The following is a 24925-nucleotide window of genomic DNA, read 5'->3' on the forward strand; positions in this document are numbered from 1 at the left end:
CCAGCACCAACCCGCTGTCAGTAGAGGGGGACTGGAACTACAGGTCCAGCACCAACCCCCTGCCAGTAGAGGGAGGGCTGTAGCTACAGGTCCAGCACCAACTCCCTGCCAGTAGAAGGGGGCTGGGGCTACAGGTCCAGCACCATCCCTCCCCCTGCCAGTAGAGTGAGGCTGGAGCTACAGGTCCAGCACCAACCCCCTGCCAGTAGAGGGGAGGGGCTGGAGCTACAGGTCCAGCTTCAACCCCCCTGCCACTAGAGGGGTGGGGCTAGAGCTAAAGTTCCAGAATCAAACACATGCCAGTAGAGGGGGGCTGGAGCTACAGGTCCACCACCAGTCCCCTGCCAGTTGGGAGAGAGGGGGGGGGGGGTTGGAGCTACAGGTCCAGCACAGACCCCCTGCCAGCAGAGGGGGGCTGGAGCTACAGGTCCAGCACCAAACCCCTGCCAGTAGAGGTGGGCTGGAGCTACAGGTCCAGAACCAACCCTCTGCTAGTAGAGGATGGCTGGAGCTTCAGGTCCAACACCAACCCCCTGCCAGTAGAGGGGGGCTTAAGATAGAGGTCCAGCACCAACCCCTTTCCAGTAGAGGGGGGGGGGCTGGAGCTACGGGTCCAGCACCAACCCCCTGCCAGTAGAGGGGGGGCTGTAGCAACATCTCCAACACCAGCCCTTGCCAGAAGAGTGGGGCTGGAGTTACAGGTCCAGCTCCATCCCCCTGCCAATAGAGGGAGGTTATCTTGAGGTTATCTTGAGATGATTTCGGGGCTTTAGTGTCCCCGCGGCCCGGTCCTCGACCAGGCCTCCACCCCCAAGAAGCAGCCCGTGACAGCTGACTAACTCCCAGGTACCTATTTACTGCTAGGTAACAGGGGCATTCAGGGTGAAAGAAACTTTTGCCCATTTGTTTCTGCCTCGTGCGGGAATCGAACCCGCGCCACAGAATTACGAGTCCTGCGCGCTATCCACCAGGCTACGAGGCCCCCTCGTAGGAGGCTGGAGGCTGGAGCTACTGCTCCAGCACCAACCCCCTGCCAATAGAGTGGGGCTGGAGCTACAGGTCCAGCACCAACCCCCTGCTAGTAGAGGGGGGCTGGAGCTACAGGTCCAGCACTAACCCCCTGCCAGTAGAAGGGGGCTGGAGCTACAGGTCCAGCATCAACCCCCTGCCAGTAGAGCGGCGCTGGAGCTACAGGTCCAGCATCAACCCCCTGCCAGTAGAGTGGGGCTGGAGCTACAGGTCCAGCACCAACCCCCTGCCAGTAGAGGGGGGGCTGGAGCTACAGGTCAAGCACCAACCCCCTGCCAGTGGAAGGGGGCTGGAGTTACAGGTCTAGCACCAACCCCCTGGCAGTAGAGGGGTGGGTTGGAGCTTCTGGTTCGGCACCAACCACTTCCCAGTAGAGGGGGGCTGGAGATACATGTCCAGCACCAACCCCCTGCCAGTAGAGGGGGGCTGGAGATACATGTCCAGCACCAACCCCCTGCCAGTACAGGGAGGCTGGAGCTACAGGTCCAGCACCAACCCCCTGCCAGTACAGGGAGGCTGGAGCTACAGGTCCAGTACCAACCCCCTGCCAGTACAGGGAGGCTGGAGCTACAGGTCCAGCACCAACCCCCTGCCAGTAGAGTGAGGCTGGAGCTACAGGTCCAGCGGTCCAGCACCAACCCCCTGCCAGTACCTGGTTGATACCTAGTTGATGGGGTTCTGGGAGTTCTACTCCCCAAGCCCAGCCCGAGGCCAGGCTCGACTTGTGAGATTTTGGTCCACCAGGCTGTTGCTTGGAGCGGCCCGCAGGGCCACATACCCACCACAGCCCGGCTGATCCGGAACTTCTCTTAGAAAACCGTCCAGTTTTCTCTTGAAGATGCCCACAGTTGTTCCGGCAATATTTATTATAATCACTGGGAGGACGTTGAACAAGCGCTGACCTCTGATGTTTATACAGTGTTCTCTGATTGTGCCTATGGCACCCCTGCTCTTCACTGGTCCAATCATGCATTTTCTTCCATATTGTTCACTCCAGTATGTTGTTAATTTACTGTGTACATTTTGGACCTGACCCTTCAGTATTTTCAGTGTGTATATTATTTGGTAACTCTCTCGTCTCCTTTCTAGAGAGTACATTTGGAGAGTTTTGAGACGATCCCAATAATTTAGGTGTTTTATCTCGTCTATGCGTGCCGTATATGTTCTCTGTATTCCCTCTAATTCAGCAATCTCTCCTGCTCTAAAGGGGGGACTGAGTACTGAACAGTACTCGAGACGGAACAACACAAGTGACTTGAAGAGTACAACCATTGTGATGGGATCCCTGGATTTGAAAGTTCTCGCGATCATTTTTCTGGCTGATGCGATATTTGCTTGGTTATGCTCCCTAAATGTTACATCGTCGGACATCATTATTCCCAAATCCTTGACATGCAGTAGAGGTGGGCTAAAGCTACAGATCCAGAACCAACCCCCTGCCAGTAGAGAGGGGCTGGAGCTTTAGGTCCAGCACCAGCCCCCTGCCAGTAGAGGTGGGCTGGAGCTACAGGTCCAGAACCAACCCCCTGCCAGTAGAGGGGGGCTGAAGGTACAGGTCTAGCACCAACCCCCTGCCAGTAGAGGGGGGGCTGGAGCTACATTTCCCACACCAACCCCCTGCCAGTATAGTGGTTGGCTGGAGCTACAGGTCCAGAATCAACCCCCTGCCAGTAGAGGGGGGGGGGCTAGAGCTACAGGTCCAGGACCAAGCCCCTGCCATTAGAGGGGGCTGGGGCTACAGATCCAGCACCATCCCCCCCTGAAAGTAGAGGGGAGGCTGGACCTACAGGTCCAGCACCAACCCCCTGCCAGTAGAAAGGGGCTGGGGCTACAGATCCAGCACCATCCCCCCTGCCAGTAGATGGGGGGGGGGGCTGGAGCTACAGGTCCAGCACCAACCCGCTGTCAGTAGAGGGGGACTGGAACTACAGGTCCAGCACCAACCCCCTGCCAGTAGAGGGAGGGCTGTAGCTACAGGTCCAGCACCAACTCCCTGCCAGTAGAAGGGGGCTGGGGCTACAGGTCCAGCACCATCCCTCCCCCTGCCAGTAGAGTGAGGCTGGAGCTACAGGTCCAGCACCAACCCCCTGCCAGTAGAGGGGAGGGGCTGGAGCTACAGGTCCAGCTTCAACCCCCCTGCCACTAGAGGGGTGGGGCTAGAGCTAAAGTTCCAGAATCAAACACATGCCAGTAGAGGGGGGCTGGAGCTACAGGTCCACCACCAGTCCCCTGCCAGTTGGGAGAGAGGGGGGGGGGGGTTGGAGCTACAGGTCCAGCACAGACCCCCTGCCAGCAGAGGGGGGCTGGAGCTACAGGTCCAGCACCAAACCCCTGCCAGTAGAGGTGGGCTGGAGCTACAGGTCCAGAACCAACCCTCTGCTAGTAGAGGATGGCTGGAGCTTCAGGTCCAACACCAACCCCCTGCCAGTAGAGGGGGGCTTAAGATAGAGGTCCAGCACCAACCCCTTTCCAGTAGAGGGGGGGGGGCTGGAGCTACGGGTCCAGCACCAACCCCCTGCCAGTAGAGGGGGGGCTGTAGCAACATCTCCAACACCAGCCCTTGCCAGAAGAGTGGGGCTGGAGTTACAGGTCCAGCTCCATCCCCCTGCCAATAGAGGGAGGTTATCTTGAGGTTATCTTGAGATGATTTCGGGGCTTTAGTGTCCCCGCGGCCCGGTCCTCGACCAGGCCTCCACCCCCAAGAAGCAGCCCGTGACAGCTGACTAACTCCCAGGTACCTATTTACTGCTAGGTAACAGGGGCATTCAGGGTGAAAGAAACTTTTGCCCATTTGTTTCTGCCTCGTGCGGGAATCGAACCCGCGCCACAGAATTACGAGTCCTGCGCGCTATCCACCAGGCTACGAGGCCCCCTCGTAGGAGGCTGGAGGCTGGAGCTACTGCTCCAGCACCAACCCCCTGCCAATAGAGTGGGGCTGGAGCTACAGGTCCAGCACCAACCCCCTGCTAGTAGAGGGGGGCTGGAGCTACAGGTCCAGCACTAACCCCCTGCCAGTAGAAGGGGGCTGGAGCTACAGGTCCAGCATCAACCCCCTGCCAGTAGAGCGGCGCTGGAGCTACAGGTCCAGCATCAACCCCCTGCCAGTAGAGTGGGGCTGGAGCTACAGGTCCAGCACCAACCCCCTGCCAGTAGAGGGGGGGCTGGAGCTACAGGTCAAGCACCAACCCCCTGCCAGTGGAAGGGGGCTGGAGTTACAGGTCTAGCACCAACCCCCTGGCAGTAGAGGGGTGGGTTGGAGCTTCTGGTTCGGCACCAACCACTTCCCAGTAGAGGGGGGCTGGAGATACATGTCCAGCACCAACCCCCTGCCAGTAGAGGGGGGCTGGAGATACATGTCCAGCACCAACCCCCTGCCAGTAGAGGGGGGTGCTGGAGCTACAGGTCCAACACCAACCCCCTGGCAGTAGAGGGGGGCTGGAGTTACAGGTCCAGCACCAGCCCCCTGCCAGTAGAGGGGGGGCTGGAGATATAGGTCCAGCTCCAACCCGCTGCCAGTAGAGGGGGGCTGGAGCTACTGGTCCATCCGTAACCCCCTGCCAGTAGAGGGAGGGGCTGGAGCTGTAGGTCCAGCACCAACCCCCTGCCCGTAGAGGGGGCTGGAGCTGTAGATCCAGCACCAACCCCATGCCAGTAGAGGGGAGGGTTGGAGCTTCAGGTTTAGCACCAGCCTCTTGACAATAGAGGAGGGCAGGAGCTACAGGTCCAGCACCAACCCCCTGCCAGTAGAGAGAGACTGGAGCTACAGGTCTAGCACTAACCCCCTGGCAGTAGAGGGGGGAGGGGGCTGGAGCTACTGGTCCAGCACCAACCCCCTGGCAGTAGAGGGGGGCTGGAGCTACTGGTCCAGCACCAACCCCCTGGCAGTAGAGGGGGCTGGAGCTACTGGTCCAGCACCAACCCCCTGGCAGTAGAGGGGGGCTGGAGCTACAGGTCCAGCACCAACCCCCTGCCAGTTGAGGGGGGCTGGAGCTACTGGTCCAGCCCTAACCCCCTGCCAGTAGAGGGAGGCGCTGGAGCTGTAGGTCCAGAACCAACCCCCTGCCACTAGAGGGGAGGGTTGGAGCTTCAGGTTCAGCACCAGCCCCTTGTCAGTAGAGGGGGCAGGAGATACAGGTCTAGCATCAACCCCCCATGCCAGTAGAGGGGGGGCTGGAGTTACAGGCCCAGCACCAACCCCTTGCCAATAGAGGGGGGGATGGAGCTACAGGTCCAGCACCAACCCCCCTGCCAATTGAGAGGGGGCTGGAGCTACAGGTCCAGCACCAACTCTCTGCAAGTAGAGGGGGGCTGGAGCTACAGGTCCAGCACCAACCCCCTGCCAGTAGAGGGGGGCTGGAGCTACAGGTCTAGCACCAACCCCATGGCAGTAGAAGGGGGGCTAAAGCTACAGGTCCAGCACCAACGCCCTTCCAGTAGAGGGAGGCTGGAGCGACTGGTCCTGAAAGAACCCCCTGCCAGTAAAGGGGGGCTGGAGATACAGATCCAACCCCCTGCCAGTAGAGGGGAGGGTTGGAGCTTCAGGTTCAGCACCAACACCTTGACAGTAGAGGGGGGGCTGGAGCTACAGGTCCAGCACCAACCCCCTGCCAGTAGAGGGGGGGCAGGAGCTACAGGTCTAGCACCAACCCCCTGACAGTAGAGGGGGGCTGGAGTTACAGGTCCAGCCCCAACCCCCTGCTAGTAGAGGGGGGCTGGAGCTACAGGTCCAGCACCAACCCCCTTCCAGTAAAGGAAGGCTGGAGCTACTGGTCTAGCACCAACCCTCTGCCAGTAGAGGGGGGCTGGAGCTACAGGTCCAGCACCAACCCCCTGCCAGTAGAGGGAGGGCTGGAGCTACAGGTCCAGCACCAACCCCCTGCCAGTAGAGGGAGGCTGGAGTTACAGGTCCAGCACCAACCCCCTGCCAGTAGAGGAGGGCTGGAGCTACAGGTCCAGCATCAACCACCTGCCAGTAGAGGGGGTTGGAGCTACAGGCCCAGCACCAACCCCTTGCCAATAGAGGGGGGGGGGCTGGAGCTACAGGTCCAGCACCAACCCCTCTGCCAGTTGAGGGGGGGGGGGGGGTTGGAGGTACAGGTCCAGCACCAACCCCCGGTCAGCAGAGGGGGGGCTGAAGCTATAGGGCTAACACCAACCCCCTGTCAGCAGAGGGGGGGGGGGGCTGGAGATATAGGGCTAACACCAACCCCCTGCCAGTAGAGGGGGGCTGGAGCTACTGGTCCAGCACCAACCCCCTGCCAGTAGAGGAGGGCTGGAGCTACAGGTCCAGCATCAACCACCTGCCAGTAGAGGGGGTTGGAGCTACAGGCCCAGCACCAACCCCTTGCCAATAGAGGGGGGGGGGCTGGAGGTACAGGTCCAGCACCAACCCCCGGTCAGCAGAGGGGGGGCTGAAGCTATAGGGCTAACACCAACCCCCTGTCAGCAGAGGGGGGGGGGGCTGGAGATATAGGGCTAACACCAACCCCCTGCCAGTAGAGGGGGGCTGGAGCTACAGGTCCAGCACCAATCACCTGCCAGTAGAGGGGGGCTGGAGCTACAGGTCTAGCACCAACCCCATGCCAGTAGAGGGGGGCTGGAGCTACAGGCCCAGCACCAACCCTTCGGCCAGTAGTGTGGGGCTGGAGCTATAGGTCCAGCATCAACCCCCTTCCAGTAGAGGGGGGCTAGAGCTACAGGTCCAGCACCAACCCCCTGCCAGTAGAGGGGGGGCTGAAGCTACAGGTCCAGCACCATTCCCCTGCCAGTAGAGGGGGGCTGGAGCTACAGGTCTAGCACCAACCCCCCATGCCAGTAGAGGGGGGCTGGAGCTACAGGCCCAGCACCAACCCCTTGCCAATAGAGGGGGGGGGGGAATGGAGCTACAGGTCCAGCACCAACCCCCCTGCCAGTTGAGGGGGAGCTGGAGCTACAGGTCCAGCACCAACTCCCTGCAAGTAGAAGGGGGCTGGAGGTACAGGTCCAGCACCAACCCCCTGCCAGTAGAGGGGGGCTGGAGCTACTGGTCCAGACTCATCCCCCTGCCAGTAGAGGGGGCCTGGAGCTACAGGTTCAGCACTAATCCCCTGACAGTAGAGGGGGGCAGGAGCTACAGGTCCAGCACCAACCCCTCTGCCATTAGAGGAGGGGCTGGAGCTAAAGGTCCAGCACCAACCCCTTTCCAGTAGCGGGGGGGGGGGGGGCTGGAGCTACAGGTCCAGCACCAACCCCCTGCCAGTAGAGGGGGCTGGAGCTACAGGTCCAGCACCAACCCCCGGTCAGCAGAGGGGGGGCTGAAGCTATAGGGCTAACACCAACCCCCTGTCAGCAGAGGGGGGGGGGCTGGAGCTATAGGGCTAACACCAACCCCCGGCCAGTTCAGGGGAGGGTTGGTGCTTCAGGTTCAGGACCAACCCCTTGACAGTAGAGGGTGTTGGGCTGGAGCTACAGGTCCAGCACCAACCCCCTGCCAGTAGAGGGGGGGGGCTGCAGCTACAGGTCCAGCACCAATCACCTGCCAGTAGAGGGGGGGGGGGGCTGGAGATACAGATCCAGCACCAACCCCATGCCAGTAGAGGGGAGGGTTGGAGCTTCAGGTTCAGCACCAACGCCCTTCCAGTAAAGGAAGGCTGGAGCTACCGGTCTAGCACCAACCCTCTGCCAGTAGAGGGGGGCTGGAGATACTGGTCCAGCCCCATCCCCCTGCCAGTAGAGGGGGCCTGGAGCTACAGGTTCAGCACTAATCTCCTGACAGTAGAGGGGGGCAGGAGCTACAGGTCTAGCACCAACCCCTTTCCAGTAGAGGGGGGGGCTGGAGCTACAGGTCCAGCACCAAACCCCTGCCAGTAGAGGGGGGGCTGGAGCTACAGGTCCAGCACCATCCCCCTGCCAGTAGAGGGGGGCTGAAGCTATAGGGCTAACACCAACCCCCGATCAGCAGAGGGGGGCTGAAGCTATAGGGCTAACACCAACCCCCTGTCAGCAGAGGGGGGGGGGGCCTGGAGATATAGGGCTAACACCAACCCCCTGCCAGTAGAGGGGGGGCTGGAGCTACTGGTCCAGCACCAACCCCCTGCCAGTAGAGGGGGGCTAGAGCTACAGGTCCAGCACCAACCCCCTGCCAGTAGAGGGGGGCTGAAGCTACAGGTCCAGCACCAACCCACTGCCAGTAGAGGGGGGCTGGAGCTACAAGTCTAGCCCCAACCCCCCATGCCAGTAGAGGGGGGCTGGAGCTACAGGCCCAGCACCAACCCTTCGGCCAGTAGAGGGGGGGGGCTGGAGCTATAGGTCAAGTATCAACCCCCTGCCAGTAGAGGGGGGCTAGAGCTACAGGTCCAGCACCAACCCCCTGCCAGTAGAGGGGGGCTGAAGCTACAGGTCCAGCACCATCCCCCTGCCAGTAGAGGGGGGCTGGAGCTACAGGTCTAGCACCAACCCCCCATGCCAGTAGAGGGGGGGCTAGAGCTACAGGTCCAGAACCAACCCCCTGCCAGTAGAGGGGGGCTGGAGTTACAAGTCCAGCATCAACCCCCTGCCAGGAGAGGCGGCCTGGAGCTACAGGTCCAGCACCAACTCCCTGTCAGCAGAGGGGGGGGGGGCCTGGAGATATAGGGCTAACACCAACCCCCTGCCAGTAGAGGGGGGCTGGAGCTACTGGTCCAGCACCAACCCCCTGCCAGTAGAGGGGGGGGCTGCAGCTACAGGTCCAGCACCAATCACCTGCCAGTAGAGGGGGGCTGAAGCTACAGGTCTAGCACCAACCCCCCATGCCAGTAGAGGGGGGGCTGGAGCTACAGGCCCAGCACCAACCCCCTGTCAGCAGAGGGGGGGGGCCTGGAGATATAGGGCTAACACCAACCCCCTGCCAGTAGAGGGGGGCTGGAGCTATAGGTCCAGCATCAACCCCCTGCCAGTAGAGGGGGGCTAGAGCTACAGGTCCAGCACCAACCCCCTGCCAGTAGAGGGGGGCTGAAGCTATAGGTCCAGCACCATCCCCCTGCCAGTAGAGGGGGGCTGGAGCTACAGGTCCAGCACCAACCCCTTGCCAATAGAGGTGGGGGGGCTGAAGCTATAGGTCCAGCACCAACCCCCCATGCCAGTAGAGGGGGGGCTGGAGCTACAGGCCCAGCACCAACCCCTTGCCAATAGAGGTGGGGGGGATGGAGCTACAGGTCCAGCACCAACCCCCCTGCCAGTTGAGGGGGGGCTGGAGCTACAGGTCCAGCACCAACTCCCTGCAAGTAAAAGGGGGCTGGAGCTACAGGTCCAGCACCAACCCCCTGCCAGTAGAGGAGGGGCTGGAGCTAAAGGTCCAGCACCAACCCCTTTCCAGTAGAGGGGGGGGGCAGGAGCTACAGGTCTAGCACCAACCCCCAGCCAGTAGAGGGGTGCAGGAGCTACATATCCAGCACCAACCCCCCATGCCAGTAGAGGGGGGGGGCAGGAGCTACAGGTCTAGCACCAACCCCCAGCCAGTAGAGGGGGTGCTGGAGCTACAGGTCCAGAACCAACCCCCTGCCAGTAGAGGGGGGCTGGAGCTACAGGTCCAGCACCAACCCCCAGCCAGTAGAGGGGGGCTGGAGCTACTGGTCCAGCACCAACCCCCTGCCAGTAGATGGAGGCTGGAGCTACAGGTCCAGCACCAACCCCCTGCCAGCAGAGGGGGGATGGAGCTACAGGTCCAGCACCAACCCCCTGCCAGTAGAGGGGAGGGTTGGAGCTACATATCCAGCACCAACCCCCAATGCCAGTAGAGGGGGGGGCAGGAGCTACAGGTCTAGCACCAACCACCAGCCAGTAGAGGGGGGCTGGAGCTACAGGTCCAGCATCAACCCCCTGCCAGTAGAGGCGGCCTGGAGCTACAGGTCCAGCACCAACCCCCTGCCAGTAGAGGGGGGGCTGGAGATACAGGTCCAGCACCAACCCCCTGCCAGTAGAGGGGGGCTGGAGCTACTGGTCCAGCACCAACCCCCTGCCATTAGAGGCGGCCTGGAGCTACAGGTCCAGCACCAACCCCCTGCCAGTAGAGGGGGGGCTGGAGATACAGGTCCAGCACCAACCCCCTGCCAGTAGAGGGGGGGCTGGAGATACAGGTCCAGCACCATCCCCCTGCCAGTAGAAGGGGGCTGGAGATACAGGTCCAGCACCAACCCCCTGCCAGTAGAAGGGGGCTGGAGATACAGGTCCAGCACCAACTCCCATGCCTGTAGAGGGGGCTGGAGCTACAGGTCCAGCACCAACTCTCCTGCCAGTAGAGGGGGGCTGGAGCTACATTTCCAGCAGCAACCCCCTGCCAGTAGAGGGGGGCTGGAGCTACAGGTCCAGCACCAACCCCATGCCAGTAGAAGGGGGCTGGAGCTACAGGTCCAGCACCAACCCCCTTCCAGTAGAGGGAGGCTGGAGCGACTGGTCCTGAAAGAACCCCCTGCCAGTAGAGGGGGGCTGGAGCTACAGGTCCAGCACCAACTCCCTGCCACTAGTGGGGGGCTGGAGCTAAAGGTCCAGCACCAACCCCCTGCCAGTAGAGGGAGGCTAGAGCTACAGGTCCAGCACCAACCCGCTGCCTGTAGAGGGGGGGGGGGCTGGAGTTATAGGTCCAGCTCCAACCACCTGCCAGTAGAGGTGGGCTGGAGCTACAGGTCCATCACCATCCCCCTGCCAGTAGAGGGGGGCTGGAGCTACCGGTCCAGCACGAACCCTTCGGCCAGTAGTGTGGGGCTGGAGCTATAGGTCCAGCACCAACCCCCTGCCAGTAGAGGGGGGGCTGGAGCTACAGGTCCAGCACCAACCCCCTGCCAGAAGAGGGGGGCTGGAGCTACAGGTCCAACACCAACCCCTGCCAGTAGAGTGGAACTGGAGCTGCAGGTCCAACACCAACCCCCTGCCAGTAGAGGGGGCTGGAGCTACAGGTCCAACACCAACCCCCTGCCAGTAGAGTGGGGCTGGAGCTACAGGTCCAACACCAACCCCCTGCCAGTAGAGGGGGCTGGAGCTACAGGTCCAACACCAACCCCCTGCCAGTAGAGTGGGGCTGGAGCTACAGGTCCAACACCAACCCCCTGCCAGTAGAGGGGGCTGGAGCTACAGGTCCAACACCAACCCCCTACCAGTAGAGGGGGCTGGAGCTACAGGTCCAACACCAACCCCCTGCCATTAGAGTGGGGCTGGAGCTACAGGTCCAACACCAACCCCCTGCCAGTAGAGGGGGCTCGAGCTTCAGGTCCAGCACCAACCCGCTTCCAGTAGAGGGGGGGCTGGAGCTACAGGTCTAAAATAACGGGACTGACACTGACCACAGGTTATAATGGGTCTGACACTGACCACAGGTGATAATGGGGCTGACACTGACCACAGGTGATAATGGGGCTGACACTGTCCACAGGTTGAGGACCTCCACAGGATGAGGGAGCCCGTCAAGAGGCTGGTGGAGGCTGGCCGGGTGTTGGCCGTCCAGGAAGACCAAGATGGCCGCCGCTCCGCCAGGATAACTCTACAAGACGGACAGCTGTACCTCCACCCACTCCTGCGTCAGCCCACGCCCACCCACGCCCACACCCTCCAGGTTACTTTATTACACTCACTAGTCTTACTGACATTACTGACTTACTGAGTTTTGATAACTAATATGATAACATTTTGTTATACAGTTATCAGCATGATTTATTTCATTTCCTGCAGGAGAGTGAGGTTGTGGGCGTGCTGGAGCCCTCCTGCACCCTGGCGTTCCTTGACCTCGGGTGGGCGGGGTCAACAAGAGGGCGGGTCACCATCCGGCTGACCCCTGACACTCCGCTGGCCAGACAGTTTGTGTTGTTGTGTACGGGCCAGCGGGGCCACACCTACCGCAACACTAAACTGTTGGAGGTGTGGGACAAGGGTTGGCCGGGGGAGTGGGTGGAGGGCGGAGACTACGAGAGTAATGATGGTGAGGGAGGAGCCCCACTGCTGCCTGACCCCCAGGGGCAGTACCGGGAGTCAGGCCAGGCAGGCGCTGTGTGGGCCAGGTGGAGGCCGGGGGGTCCCAGGAGTGCCCAGTTCACCATCACCACCAGGGACCGCCAGGATGGTTACCTGTGGTCACATGTCTTCGGTGATGTGGTGAGCGGCCTGGATGTGGTGAGGGCAGCAGTCAACCACAGTGACATTAGGGAGGTGACTGTAGTGGACTGTGGTGTTGTGCTGCCACTCTAGTTCACTGTACCATCACTACTGTGGTGTTGTGCTGCCACTCTAGTTCACTGTACCACCACCATCACTACTGTGGTGTTATGCTGCCACTCTAGTTCACTGCACCACCACCACCACTAGTGTGGTATTGTGATACCACTCTAGTACACTGTACCACCACCATCACTACTGTGGTGTTGTGCTGCCACTCTAGTTCACTGTACCATCACTACTGTGGTGTTGTGCTGCCACTCTAGTTCACTGTACCATCACTACTGTGGTGTTGTGCTGTCACTCTAGTTCACTGTATCACAACCATCACTACTGTGTTGTTGTGCTGCCTCTCTAGTTCACTGTACCACCACCATCACTTCTGTGGTGTTGTGCTGTCACTCTAGTTCACTGTATCACTACCATCACTACTGTGGTGTTGTGCTGCCACTCTAGTTCACTGTACCATCACCATCACTACTGTGGTGTTGTGCTGCCACTCTAGTTCACTGTACCATCACTATCACTACTGTAGTGTTATGCTGCCACTCTAGTTCACTGTACCACCATCATCACTACTGTGGTGTTGTGCTGCCACTCTAGTTCACTGTACCATCACCATCACTACTGTGGTGTTGTGCTGCCACTCTAGTTCACTGTACCACCACCATCACTACTGTGGTGTTGTGCTGCCACTCTAGTTCACTGTACCACCACCATCACTACTGTGGTGTTGTGCTACCTCTCTAGTTCACTGTACCACCACCATCACTACTGTGGTGTTGTGCTGCCACTCTAGTTCACTGTATCATCACTACTGTGGTGTTGTGCTGCCACTCTAGTTCACTGTACCATCACTACTGTGGTGTTTTCCTGCCACTCTAATTCACTGTACCATCACCATCACTACTGTGGTGGTGTGCTGCCACTCTAGTTCACTGTACCATCACTACTGTGGTGTTGTGCTGCCATTCTAGTTCACTGTACCACCACCATCACTACTGTGGTGTTGTGCTGCCACTCTAGTTCACTGTACCATCACCATCACTACTGTGGTGTTGTGCTGCCACTCTAGTTCACTGTACCATCACTACTGTGGTGTTGTGCTGTCACTCTAGTTCACTGTACCATCACCATCACTACTGTGGTGTTTTGCTGCCTCTCTAGTTCACTGTACCTACACCATCACTACTGTGGTGTTGTGCTGCCACTCTAGTTCACTTTATCATCACTACTGTGGTGTTGTGCTGCCACTCTAGTTCACTGTACCACCACCATCACTACTGTGGTGTTTTGCTGCCACTCTAGTTCACTGTACCATCACCATCACTACTGTCGTGTTGTGCTGCCACTCTAGTTCACTGTACCACCACCATCACTACTGTGGTGTTGTGCTGCCACTCTAGTTCACTGTACCACCACCATCACTACTGTGGTGTTGTGCTACCTCTCTAGTTCACTGTACCACCACCATCACTACTGTGGTGTTGTGCTGCCACTCTAGTTCACTGTACCACCACCATCACTACTGTGGTGTTGTACTGCCACTCCAGTTCACTGTACCATCACCATCACTACTGTGGTGTTGTGCTGCCACTCTAGTTCACTGTACCATCACCATCACTACTGTGGTGTTGTACTGCCACGCTAGTTCACTGTACCATCACCATCACTACTGTGGTGTTGTGTTGCCTCTCTAGTTCACTGTACCATCACTACTGTGGTGTTGTGCTGCCACTCTAGTTCACTGTACCATCACCATCACTACTGTGGTGTTGTGCTGCCACTCTAGTTCACTGTACCATCACTACTGTGGTGTTGTGCTGCCACTCTAGTTCACTGTACCATCACTACTGTGGTGTTGTGCTGCTCTCTAGTTCACTGTACCACCACCATCACTACTGTGGTGTTGTCCTGCCACTCTAGTTCACTGTACCACCACCATCACTACTGTGGTGTTGTGCTGCCACTCTAGTTCACTGTACCACCACCATCACTACTGTGGTGTTGTCCTGCCACTCTAGTTCACTGTACCATCACTACTGTGGTGTTGTGCTGCCACTCTAGTTCACTGTACCATCACCATCACTACTGTGGTGTTGTGCTGCCACTCTAGTTCACTGTACCATCACCATCACTACTGTGGTGTTGTGCTACCACTCTAGTTCACTGTACCATCACTACTGTGGTGTTGTGCTACCACTCTAGTTCACTGTACCATCACTACTGTGGTATTGTGCTGCTACTCTAGTTCACTGTACCAGCACCATCAATAATGTGGTGTTGTGCTACCACTCTAGTTCACTGTACCATCACTACTGTGGTGTTGTGCTGCCACTCTAGTTCACTGTACCATCACCATCACTACTGTGGTGTTGTGCTACCACTCTAGTTCACTGTAACATCACTACTGTGGTGTTGTGCTGCCACTCTAGTTCACTGTACCATCACCATCACTACTGTGGTGTAGTGCTGCCACTCTAGTTCACTGTACCATCACCATCACAACTGTGGTGTTGTGCTACCACTCTAGTTCACTGTACCATCACCATCACTACTGTGGTGTTGTGCTGCCACTCTAGTTCACTGTACCATCACTACTGTGGTGTTGTGCTGCCACTCTAGTTCACTGTACCACCACCATCACTACTGTGATGGTGTGCTGCCACTCTAGTTCACTGTACTACCACCATCACTACTGTGGTGTTGTGCTGCCACTCTAGTTCACTGTACCACCACCATCACTACTGTGGTGTTGTGCTGCCACTCTAGTTCACTGTAACACCACCATCATTAATGTGGTGTTGTGCTGTCACTCTAGTTCACTGTACCATCACCATCACTACTGTGGTGTTGTGCTGCCACTCTAGTTCACTGTACCACCACCATCACTACTGTGGTGTTGTGCTGCCACTCTAGTTCACTGTACCACCACCATCACTACTGTGGTGTTGTGCTGCCACTCTAGTTCACTGTACCATCACCATCACTCTTGCATCACTGCGTGTTTTGATGCCAATGTAATTTAAGGACAGACTTTTTTCACAATATCATCATAACTTCACTATCTTTGGTATTATACTTTGGTATCATATACCTGACAATCACGGCTGTATCACCATCAATGCTATATCTTCCCAGTCCTGTAACCTATCATTGCTGTATCACTATAGCTTCACTATCACCTCTATATATCACCATCACCTCAGGCCCCACACTTGGGGTCATATACTGACCATGTTGAATAACAAATTGTTGGTGTCACTATATGACAGCTATTGTCACTGTTATATCACCAACAGCTCACTATCACATAACACTATCACTGCTACACCAACATCATTTCACTTTCTCTGCATTATCACCTCACACTGATATATTTCCTCCTTATATTCACTGATATATCACTATCACTGCTACAGCATCACTACCTCATCATCACTACTGTATCACCATCACTGTCAAATCACCATCACCTCACTACCACTGCTATACTACCATCACTTCACTATCACATGGGTGTGTTGTGATATTACCATACTGGACCATGGTGTGTTCTGATATTATCATACTGGTCCCTGGTGTGTTGTGATATTACCATACTGGTCCATGGTGTGTTGTGATATTACCATACTGGTCTATGGTGTGTTGTGATATTACCATACTGGTCCATGGTGTGTTGTGATATTACCATACTGGTCCATGGTGTGTTGTGATATTACCATACTGGTCCATGGTGTGTTGTGATATTACCATACTGGTCCATGGTGTGTTGTGATATTACCATACTGGTCCATGGTGTGTTGTGATATTACCATACTGGTCCATGGTGTGTTGTGATATTACCATGCTGGACCATGGTGTGTTGTGATATTACCATACTGGACCATGGTGTGTTGTGATATTACCATACTGGTCCATAGTGTGTTGTGATATTACCATACTGGTCCATGGTGTGTTGTGATATTACCATACTGGTCCATGGTGTGTTGTGATATTACCATACTGGACCATGGTGTGTTGTGATATTACCATACTGGTCCATAGTGTGTTGTGATATTACCATACTGGTCCATGGTGTGTTGTGATATTACCATACTGGACCATGGTGTGTTGTGATATTACCATACTGGTCCATAGTGTGTTGTGATATTACCATACTGGTCCATGGTGTGTTGTGATATTACCATACTGGTCCATGGTGTGTTGTGATATTACCATACTGGACCATGGTGTGTTGTGATATTACCATACTGGACCATGGTGTGTTGTGATATTACCATACTGGACCATGGTGTGTTGTGATATTACCATACTGGACCATGGTGTGTTGTGATATTACCATACTGGTCCATAGTGTGTTGTGATATTACCATACTGGACCATAGTGTGTTGTGATATTACCATACTGGTCCATGGTGTGTTGTGATATTACCATACTGGACCATGGTGTGTTGTGATATTACCATACTGGTCCATGGTGTGTTGTGATATTACCATACTGGTCCATAGTGTGTTGTGATATTACCATACTGGACCATAGTGTGTTGATATTACCATACTGGACCATGGTGTGTTGTGATATTACCATACTGGTCCATGGTGTGTTGTGATATTACCATGCTGGACCATGGTGTGTTGTGATATTACCATACTGGTCCATGGTGTGTTCAGATATTACCATACTGGACCATAGTGTGTTGTGATATTACCATACTGGACCATGGTGTGTTGTGATATTACCATACTGGTCCATGGTGTGTTGTGACATTACCATACTGGTCCATGGTGTGTTGTGATATTACCATACTGGACCATGGTGTGTTGTGATATTACCTTACTGGACCATGGTGTGTTGTGATATTACCATACTGGTCCATGGCGTGTTGTGATATTACCATACTGGTCCATTGTGTGTTGTGATATTACCATACTGGTCCATGGTGTGTTGTGATATTACCATACTGGACCATGGTGTGTTGTGATATTACCATACTGGACCATAGTGTGTTGTGATATTACCATATTGGACCATGGTGTGTTGTGATATTACCATACTGGACCATGGTGTGTTGTGATATTACCATACTGGTCCATAGTGTGTTGTGATATTACCATATGGGTGTGAGGTGGTGTTATGCCCACACATACACCAGTATGATCATACTGTAGCTGGTGTATGATGTGCTCAAACTGTATAGTGATGTCTTGGCTGATTAGCCTAGTATCACGAATATTAATTTATGTAGTTATTCTTTTTTCGTCAACACACTAGAAATAATTGTGTATTGCCAATGTATTCCACATATATCTATGTATATTATATATCTGTACCATAAATCCTTGCCATGTATTTGTGGATATATATTAGAAGTCTAGTGAATAGCAGTAGCCTAATGTCATGTAGCTTGAAAAACATCCGTATATGCTTATATTATGGAATGCTACATAATGCTGTATAGGAAATATTATGTGAACTATGATGGAGAATGTATAAATTTAGGTCTCGGAAGTATTACTGTCATGTATACTGTATAATTTCCCTTTCATTATTGTTCATTGCATTGTCCTCTAAAATTAAATTAGATTTTGGCACTGTGAGATGTATACCACATAGATATGGTTTTGATTCACATGTTGCATATATATACTTAATATTGTAATCATGTATACTTATGCATAATGGCTGGCTGGCAGACGTCTTGAAATCCTCCCTTAACCCCTCCTCCCCTCTCCCGCCAGTGTTACCATGTCTTGCCAATATGAATTCTTTGTTCACATATTTTTATATCATGATATAATCTTTAATGTCCTGAATTATTGATATGTATTATTATGTAAGGTTGTGTATTATAGTCTTTTTTTTTGTTGATATATGAATTAGAAGTTCTTGATCGAGATATGTCTGTATATGAGCTTGAGATATTTGAAAGAGAGGAGTCAGCTGACTCATAGAGGTGGATACAGTGTGGCTCCCGGCCAGCATGGCTCTGGGCGGTCACTCTTTGATTTTCTCAGTCGAGCGCATGTGTTGCCGCTACGTTCCGGGTTTTGTGACCTTATTTGTGTCATTTGACTGCTAGGATATTTGTCATGTTGCAGTAATGTATACCATGGATCAGTTCTACCATTGTGCATCCTTTATACCAGGTGATATATCTTAGTGAGGTGGGTACCTGAGGATCTTAAGTGATGCCATTGTGCTGTATATGATATTGATTCCTCATACCTCATTTGTTAATGGTTGTGACACCACCACCACCCTGTATTGGTATTAGCAGCATAATAGGCGCTAGTGTCCCACTGCGCCACGATAGAGCCTGGCGTCAGCTAGTGCTGATTGTATGCAGTTTTGAGACCTGTTGATGATCATGCCCAGCTTTGAGAAGCTGGATAAATCATTGAGTGTGAGTTTATAGATTGTATTCTTTTTTATGTTATGTTCATTTATGTTAATGCCCAGTAAACTGGTATATTTTTTGTTAGCCTTTCACTCCCCCTAGATACTTATTGATATTTGGCAAGTCTATGTTTTCCATTGATCTCCTGACCATTGATCTCCACTGAAGCCTGACCAGGATTTTCACACAATTCCTCCATGCACTCTGGTTGTCATCTAGGAATGTTCTACCTCTGATGCTCCTCTTTTAATACACAGAGTAATGACACTAACATGTGATTACCCCCCATGCACTTTGTCAGAGTGCATGGGGGGGGGGGATTGTGTGAAAATCCTGGTCCGGCTTCAGTAGAAGCCTCAGGAAACCCTCGTGTGTTCTGCAGAACTCCAGATTGCAGTCCTTTTCTATGTCGTGGCCTGATTGTCTGGGGCATGAGCATGAAAATACCCACCACATAGGTTCGAATCCTCATCACGGCTCCTAAGGATTTTCTCACTAATTTAATTATTCCCGTCCTAATTAGTAACAATATGTATTCGAGAAATAGTGATGGGCTTTAATTACTCTTGGTTCACTTCCACACCTGTAGAGGTATGAAATAAACTCCTAAGTCAAAAAATAGAACATTCAATACAAATAAATGACGATGGCAAAATATTGATATTAACTGAGGCTGGACCCACAACCCCTCAGTGTACTCTTCTTGAACTCTCCTCAACACTCCCGTTACACCATGTTACAAACATGTTGTTAATTGTCTTATATCACACGTGACTGTCTCCTCTGTAACTGAGGTGAACCTTTGGTCAAAACTGTACATGTATCTAATGTGCTCATGTGTTCAATATCTTCACCACATAACCTTCACTTCCTGGCCAAAAATAGTTACCAATAAATCAACATATGGTGAAACACTCCACATAATGGACAACAATAAATGGGTACACTAACTTGCACATATACGTCTAATATTGGTAAGTCCCTTGACGATTGTTCATCAATAACATTCCCTGAGGTAATTAAGATCGGCCATTCTCGACACCAAGACAAAAGAATATTACATGCATGGAAATGTATGAGCAGTTGGTCATAGGAGACACTGCTAACGACCCGTTGTTGAGTGCCTTAAACACTCCACTGGGATGTTGGGGCAATGTTTACACTGATGCATCTGGCAGCGTGGCGCCTCCCTTGCTGGCTGAGACCCAGTAACAGTCTGGGCTTCACACTCTCCTCCAAATATATCAACCCAGCCCCTTGTTTACACACTGCTTTTGTAACTGTGTGGACCTGTGTACTGCTGTGGGAGTGGACGGGGTTAGAAGGAAAGACCCGGTTTAAACACTTTAATGCGCCCGGGCCTCGTGAAAAAAAAATGACCGCTGCATTATGTAGGAATGCTGAGGAATTTCTGATGGAGGAGAAAGACAGTTGCACAGCGCGTTCCGCGGCGCAGCGCGTTCCGCGGCGCAGAGCGCCATGGGGTCCTATATAAAGAAGAGAGGAGAGGTCACGTGTTCTCTCTTGCTCCAGACACGCTCCGCTTCGCAAGTCAAAAGAAAAAACCCACCCTCCTCCCCTTCCTAAGTACAGCAGTACAAAACCTACGCACAGTCCTATGTACTTTGTCCTTTATAGACGGGGTATTGGGGGGGTGCAGCGCCGGCCCCTAAGTATTACGCTGTTCGCAGCTACTTACTCTGACTTGTAGGAGTAATGTTAAATTTGCCCTCTAGGTGTATTCTACAGCTACTGGTAATTTACGTTTTCACATTATGCAACCTTGTGGAGCATGAAGTCAACGAGCCTTTCTTGATCTCCGTAACCAGCATTTAATCTGAACTGTATGTCTGGGGGAAGATTATTGAAGCTAGAGGTGGTTGCCCAAACATCGACTAACTCGTTTGCTCTGTGTAGAGGGTGAGGGTGTGCTACTTGGCCGATCTTATCGCCTTTAATTATTTTAATATCCTTCCATGCCTGGCTGAGGGGGGTGTGAGAGTTGAGACTGTTAACAAATGTTTCCCAGTTATCTTGCCTGAGCTCTGTCATGCGCTCCCTCGCCTTGGCTAGGGCTTTCTGAAAGAGCTTGAGCATTGCTGGCGTACGTGTTTCCCTATATGCAAGCCCAACTCGTCTGGCAGTGCGTTTCAAAGTACGCAGTTTGGGGTCATTGTAATAGGCATAGCGTTTATTACCTTTCATATCGTTCCGACTATTGGATGGTGCAGGGGGCCGACCTAAAGGGTCAGCAAACATCTGAATGCTCTGTACTAGATCGTCGTTAAATGTCTGGACTGTGGAGGGATCATAAGTGCTGTACCACTCTGACACATGAGCAACAAAGTCTTCACATTGAGCAGGAGGAACACTGAGCCATTTGCATTTGAAAGTTCCACCGGGCAAGATGGTATTTCCAATACATAGAGTAGTCAATCTAGGGTGATGATCTGACAACAAATCTGTTACAATAGATGATGTGCACCAGACGTGAGAGACGTTGAAACCAACACAGAGGTCTAGAATGCCTCCACAAATATGCGTGGGTTCAAGGTCACCCACAATCTGCACATCTTGGTGACTATTTAGTAGCGACAGCAGTTGATTCCCGTTACCGTTACTGAAGTGAGAGCCACCAATGTCCTTGTGTCTAGCATTGTAGTCACCAAGAATGATGGTGGGCTCTGCTTGAGCGCAGGCCGGAAGATCAATATAATTTAACTTTCCTGCTGGAGCATATAGATTAAATACATTGAGAACAGAGTTTATTTATTTATTTATTTATTTATTTATATATATGCAAGAAGGTACATTGGGTTTGTGAGAATACATTGGATAGTACAGTATTTACATTCTTGTAAAGCCACTAGTACGCACAGCATTTCGGGCAGGTCCTTAATCTAGCAGATAATTTTAAGTAGGTAATTTCAATCGGCATTGATAAATGATAAAGATACATTACAAGAGAAAAATGAGATGAGAGAGATAAGTAGGTATATTAAAGCACATTGTTATATTAAAGCTCTGATTAATTACATTGACAGCTTGATTAGTAATTTAAACAAGGTTAATAGACACCATACAGCAGATTGACAGCACATATAAGACAGCAATGATCACAATGGTAAAGATGTTCAGATTGGGTACATAAAGATTGGGAGACTGGGTAGAAAAAGATACAGATAAACAAGATTTATAAACACCATACAACAGATTGGCAGCACATATAAGAAAACAGCAATGATCACAATGGTAAAGATGTTCAAATTGGGAACATAAAGGTTGGGAGATTGGGTAGCAATTGATGGTTGAGTTGCCCACATAGATCCTCACTCCATGATACTGTTGACCGGCAGTTTGTTTTTCTGCCAGAAGTTGATGGGGTAGGGATTGTTTGATGTATAGAATGCAAGAGTTACTGGATCTGAGTCTCCGTGGTGTAGTGGTAAGACACTCGCCTGGCGTTCCGCGAGCGCTATGTCATGGGTTCGTATCCTGGCCGGGGAGGATTTACTGGGCGCAATTCCTTAACTGTAGCCTCTGTTTAACGCAACAGTAAAATGTGTACTTGGATGAAAAAACGATTCTTCGCGGCAGGGGATCGTATTCCAGGGACCATAGGATTAAGGACTTGCCCGAAACGCTACGCGTACTAGTGGCTGTACAAGAATGTAACAACTCTTGTATATATCTCAAAAAAAAAAAAAAAAAAAAAAAAAAAAAGAGGGCAATTTCAGGGGTGAGGATCTTGCGGGAACTCTGCACTCCTGGAGACATACAATATCGATGTGTTCAGTTGTTACTTTGTGATGTAAATCTGAGAACCTTTTTTTAAGGGACGCAATGTTCCAGCTAAGGAGCTTGCTCTAAATGCCACAGTAAATACTGAGCTAAATAAAGTCCATCTGTGGCTAACTGCCAACAAACTCACCCTTAGCATTGACAAAACTTTCTACATTCTGTTTGGCAATAAATCCACTAATCAAATAAATCTCAAAATAAACAATACCCAAATTTGTAACAAATTAGATGGCAAATTCCTTGGCATTCTCATTGACCACAAGCCTAATTTCCAGGGACACATTCTAAACATATCAAAAAAAGTTTAAAAAACTGTGGGCATTCTTTCTAAGATCAGATATTATGTACCACGCCCTGCCCTGGTGACTCTCTATTACTCCCTTATCTATCCATATCTCAACTATGGTATTTGTGCTTGGGGCTCTACTACCCAAAATCACTTACGTCCTCTAATTACTCAACACAAAGCTGCTATTAGGACAATATCCAATTCTGGCCCCAGACATCACTCGGTACCCCTACTCAAATCTCTGAATGTTAGACATTAAGTCACTTCACATTCTCTCATGTGTATTATACATATATAAAACGCTAAACTATAATGCCAATCCTGATCTCAAAAGCTTCATAGAAGGTTGTAACAGAACCCATGAGCACCACACCAGAAATAAATACAGTTTTGATATTCCTAGAGTACGATTTAATCAAACCAGAAATGCTCTACAAATCAAGGGGCCCAGAATGTGGAATGACCTTCCCAACCATGTTAAAGACTGTACCTCTCTCAACCAGTTTAAGTTAAAAACGAAGCTATACCTAATAAATTCCCTGTAACCTACCCTACCCCTCTGTTGTCAACCCATGTATATTTTTTTTTTTTTTTTTTTCAAATCAACGCTGTTTGATTGTAATTTTCTGTAATAATTTGTAATTGTATTTGTGCTGCTTTTTCAACAATGTTCCCCCCTCTTTTATCTCTATTTTTATTTGTTCTCAACACATTTTATTCTTTTTACCCATTAGTTTTAAGCTTTAATCATTAATGTTTTTTCCTGCCCGAAACGCTTTGCGTAATAGTGGCTTTAGGCATTGTATGTACTAGCTCTATCTATAAAGCCAACAAACTTTGTAAAATCTCTTTTTGTATGTACCTTACCTAAATAAAAATTATTATTATTATATAAAAATTATTATTATTATTATTATTATTATTATTATTATTATATCAATCCATTAATGTAACATCACTTGTATGTATGTACCTTACCTGAATAAACATATTTATTTATTTATTATTTATATTGTTCTTAAAAGATTTCCCCATTTTGCACCCGCAAGATAACTTAAGATTTTTAGGGTTGATAGATGTTAATCTTCTTGTTTGAGGAGCTGTTCACTTGACACAGTTAAGCAAGTCCCAGCTGTGTCTAGGTACAAGTGACAGGATGAACAACCCAGCAGGTTTTTCTTCCTATTGGGGAGTGTTGTACATGCTGCTATGGCGGTGTGTCCACTCACAAGATGAGTGGCGCTGCCCAATAAACTCGCCCCTCGGGGCAAAATTTAAAAATTTAATTTGAGTTTACCTGAAAAACTGAATAGAAAACCACAACTTCACCTAACCGTCTTAGTTTTTGAAGATAATAATTTTACTGCTTCTTAATTACAATTAGTACTTAACCTATAGCCTATATTGATATTACAGTTCTATAAAACTAATAAAACAAAACTAAATTATATCAATAAATTGTAAAGTAACTCAGGATATTTTAAAATTTTGTATAAAATCTATATTGTTTAATAAACCTGAAAAAGAAATTTCTGATATTTAAAACTTGGATATTGTAAATTTAATTTGAAAACTTCATCCTAAAATTCTGAGACCTAGATTCAGGAAGCTCTGTGTATTTCTTTGTAAGTGGGTTTGCTACAAAGGTTCCTAAGTGCGCCCTAAGAAGATGCTTAGGTGCGATTCAATAAGGTCCACTTAGGAAGAAAATTGTTGGTTCACCTGCGTGCCGATAGAGGTCACTACTGTGTTTCGTTTGGCCAATCAGAGAGCAGCAACATTCTTCATATTGAAGATTTAGCGCTGGCTTATCGGAGCTCTACTGCCTCCTATTTACGTCGAATTTTCTTATAAAATTAGTATATTTCGAAGTAAAACAATGTTTTTTCAACTTCTACAGCCAGCACCGACATTGTAGTAAACAAATATGTTACATTTGTTGTTTACCTACCTAATTCTAAGAGATACTGTGTAGCTGTCCTTGTTGCTCGGAAGATGCGCTGACAATTATTGTATATATTTACTGAATTTACCCAAAGCCCACTAACTATCTAGTGGCCTCGAAGAGGACAGAAAGCCGGCGTGTTGTTAAAGGGCCCGCCAATTGTCTTAATGATATTTTTTAGCTGGAATTTGGCATTTACGGCTTCAGCGGGTAGGCGGTTCCATGAGTTTATAGCCCTCTTGGTTGAAAAAAACATCAGTTTTCAGTCCTACTTGAGAGAACATACTCTCCAACACTATATCT

The 24925-nt window shown here is 51.3% G+C and overlaps 1 protein-coding gene across 1 annotated transcript in view; it reads left to right on the top strand.

The window, feature by feature from the left end:
- Positions 1-15843, top strand: part of LOC138371339 (tripartite motif-containing protein 5-like) — a 77376-nt gene extending 61533 nt beyond the window's left edge. Inside the window, exons 4-5 of the mRNA XM_069336127.1 lie at positions 11411-11590; positions 11707-15843. Of these exons, the coding sequence (XP_069192228.1) occupies positions 11411-11590; positions 11707-12219 (693 nt within the window). The 3' untranslated portion in view covers positions 12220-15843. The remainder of the gene's footprint in view (positions 1-11410; positions 11591-11706) is intronic.
- The last annotated feature ends 9082 nt before the right edge of the window (positions 15844-24925 follow it).

This window comes from Procambarus clarkii, chromosome 35 (genome assembly GCF_040958095.1).
Source record: "Procambarus clarkii isolate CNS0578487 chromosome 35, FALCON_Pclarkii_2.0, whole genome shotgun sequence".
NCBI lineage: Eukaryota > Metazoa > Arthropoda > Malacostraca > Decapoda > Cambaridae > Procambarus > Procambarus clarkii.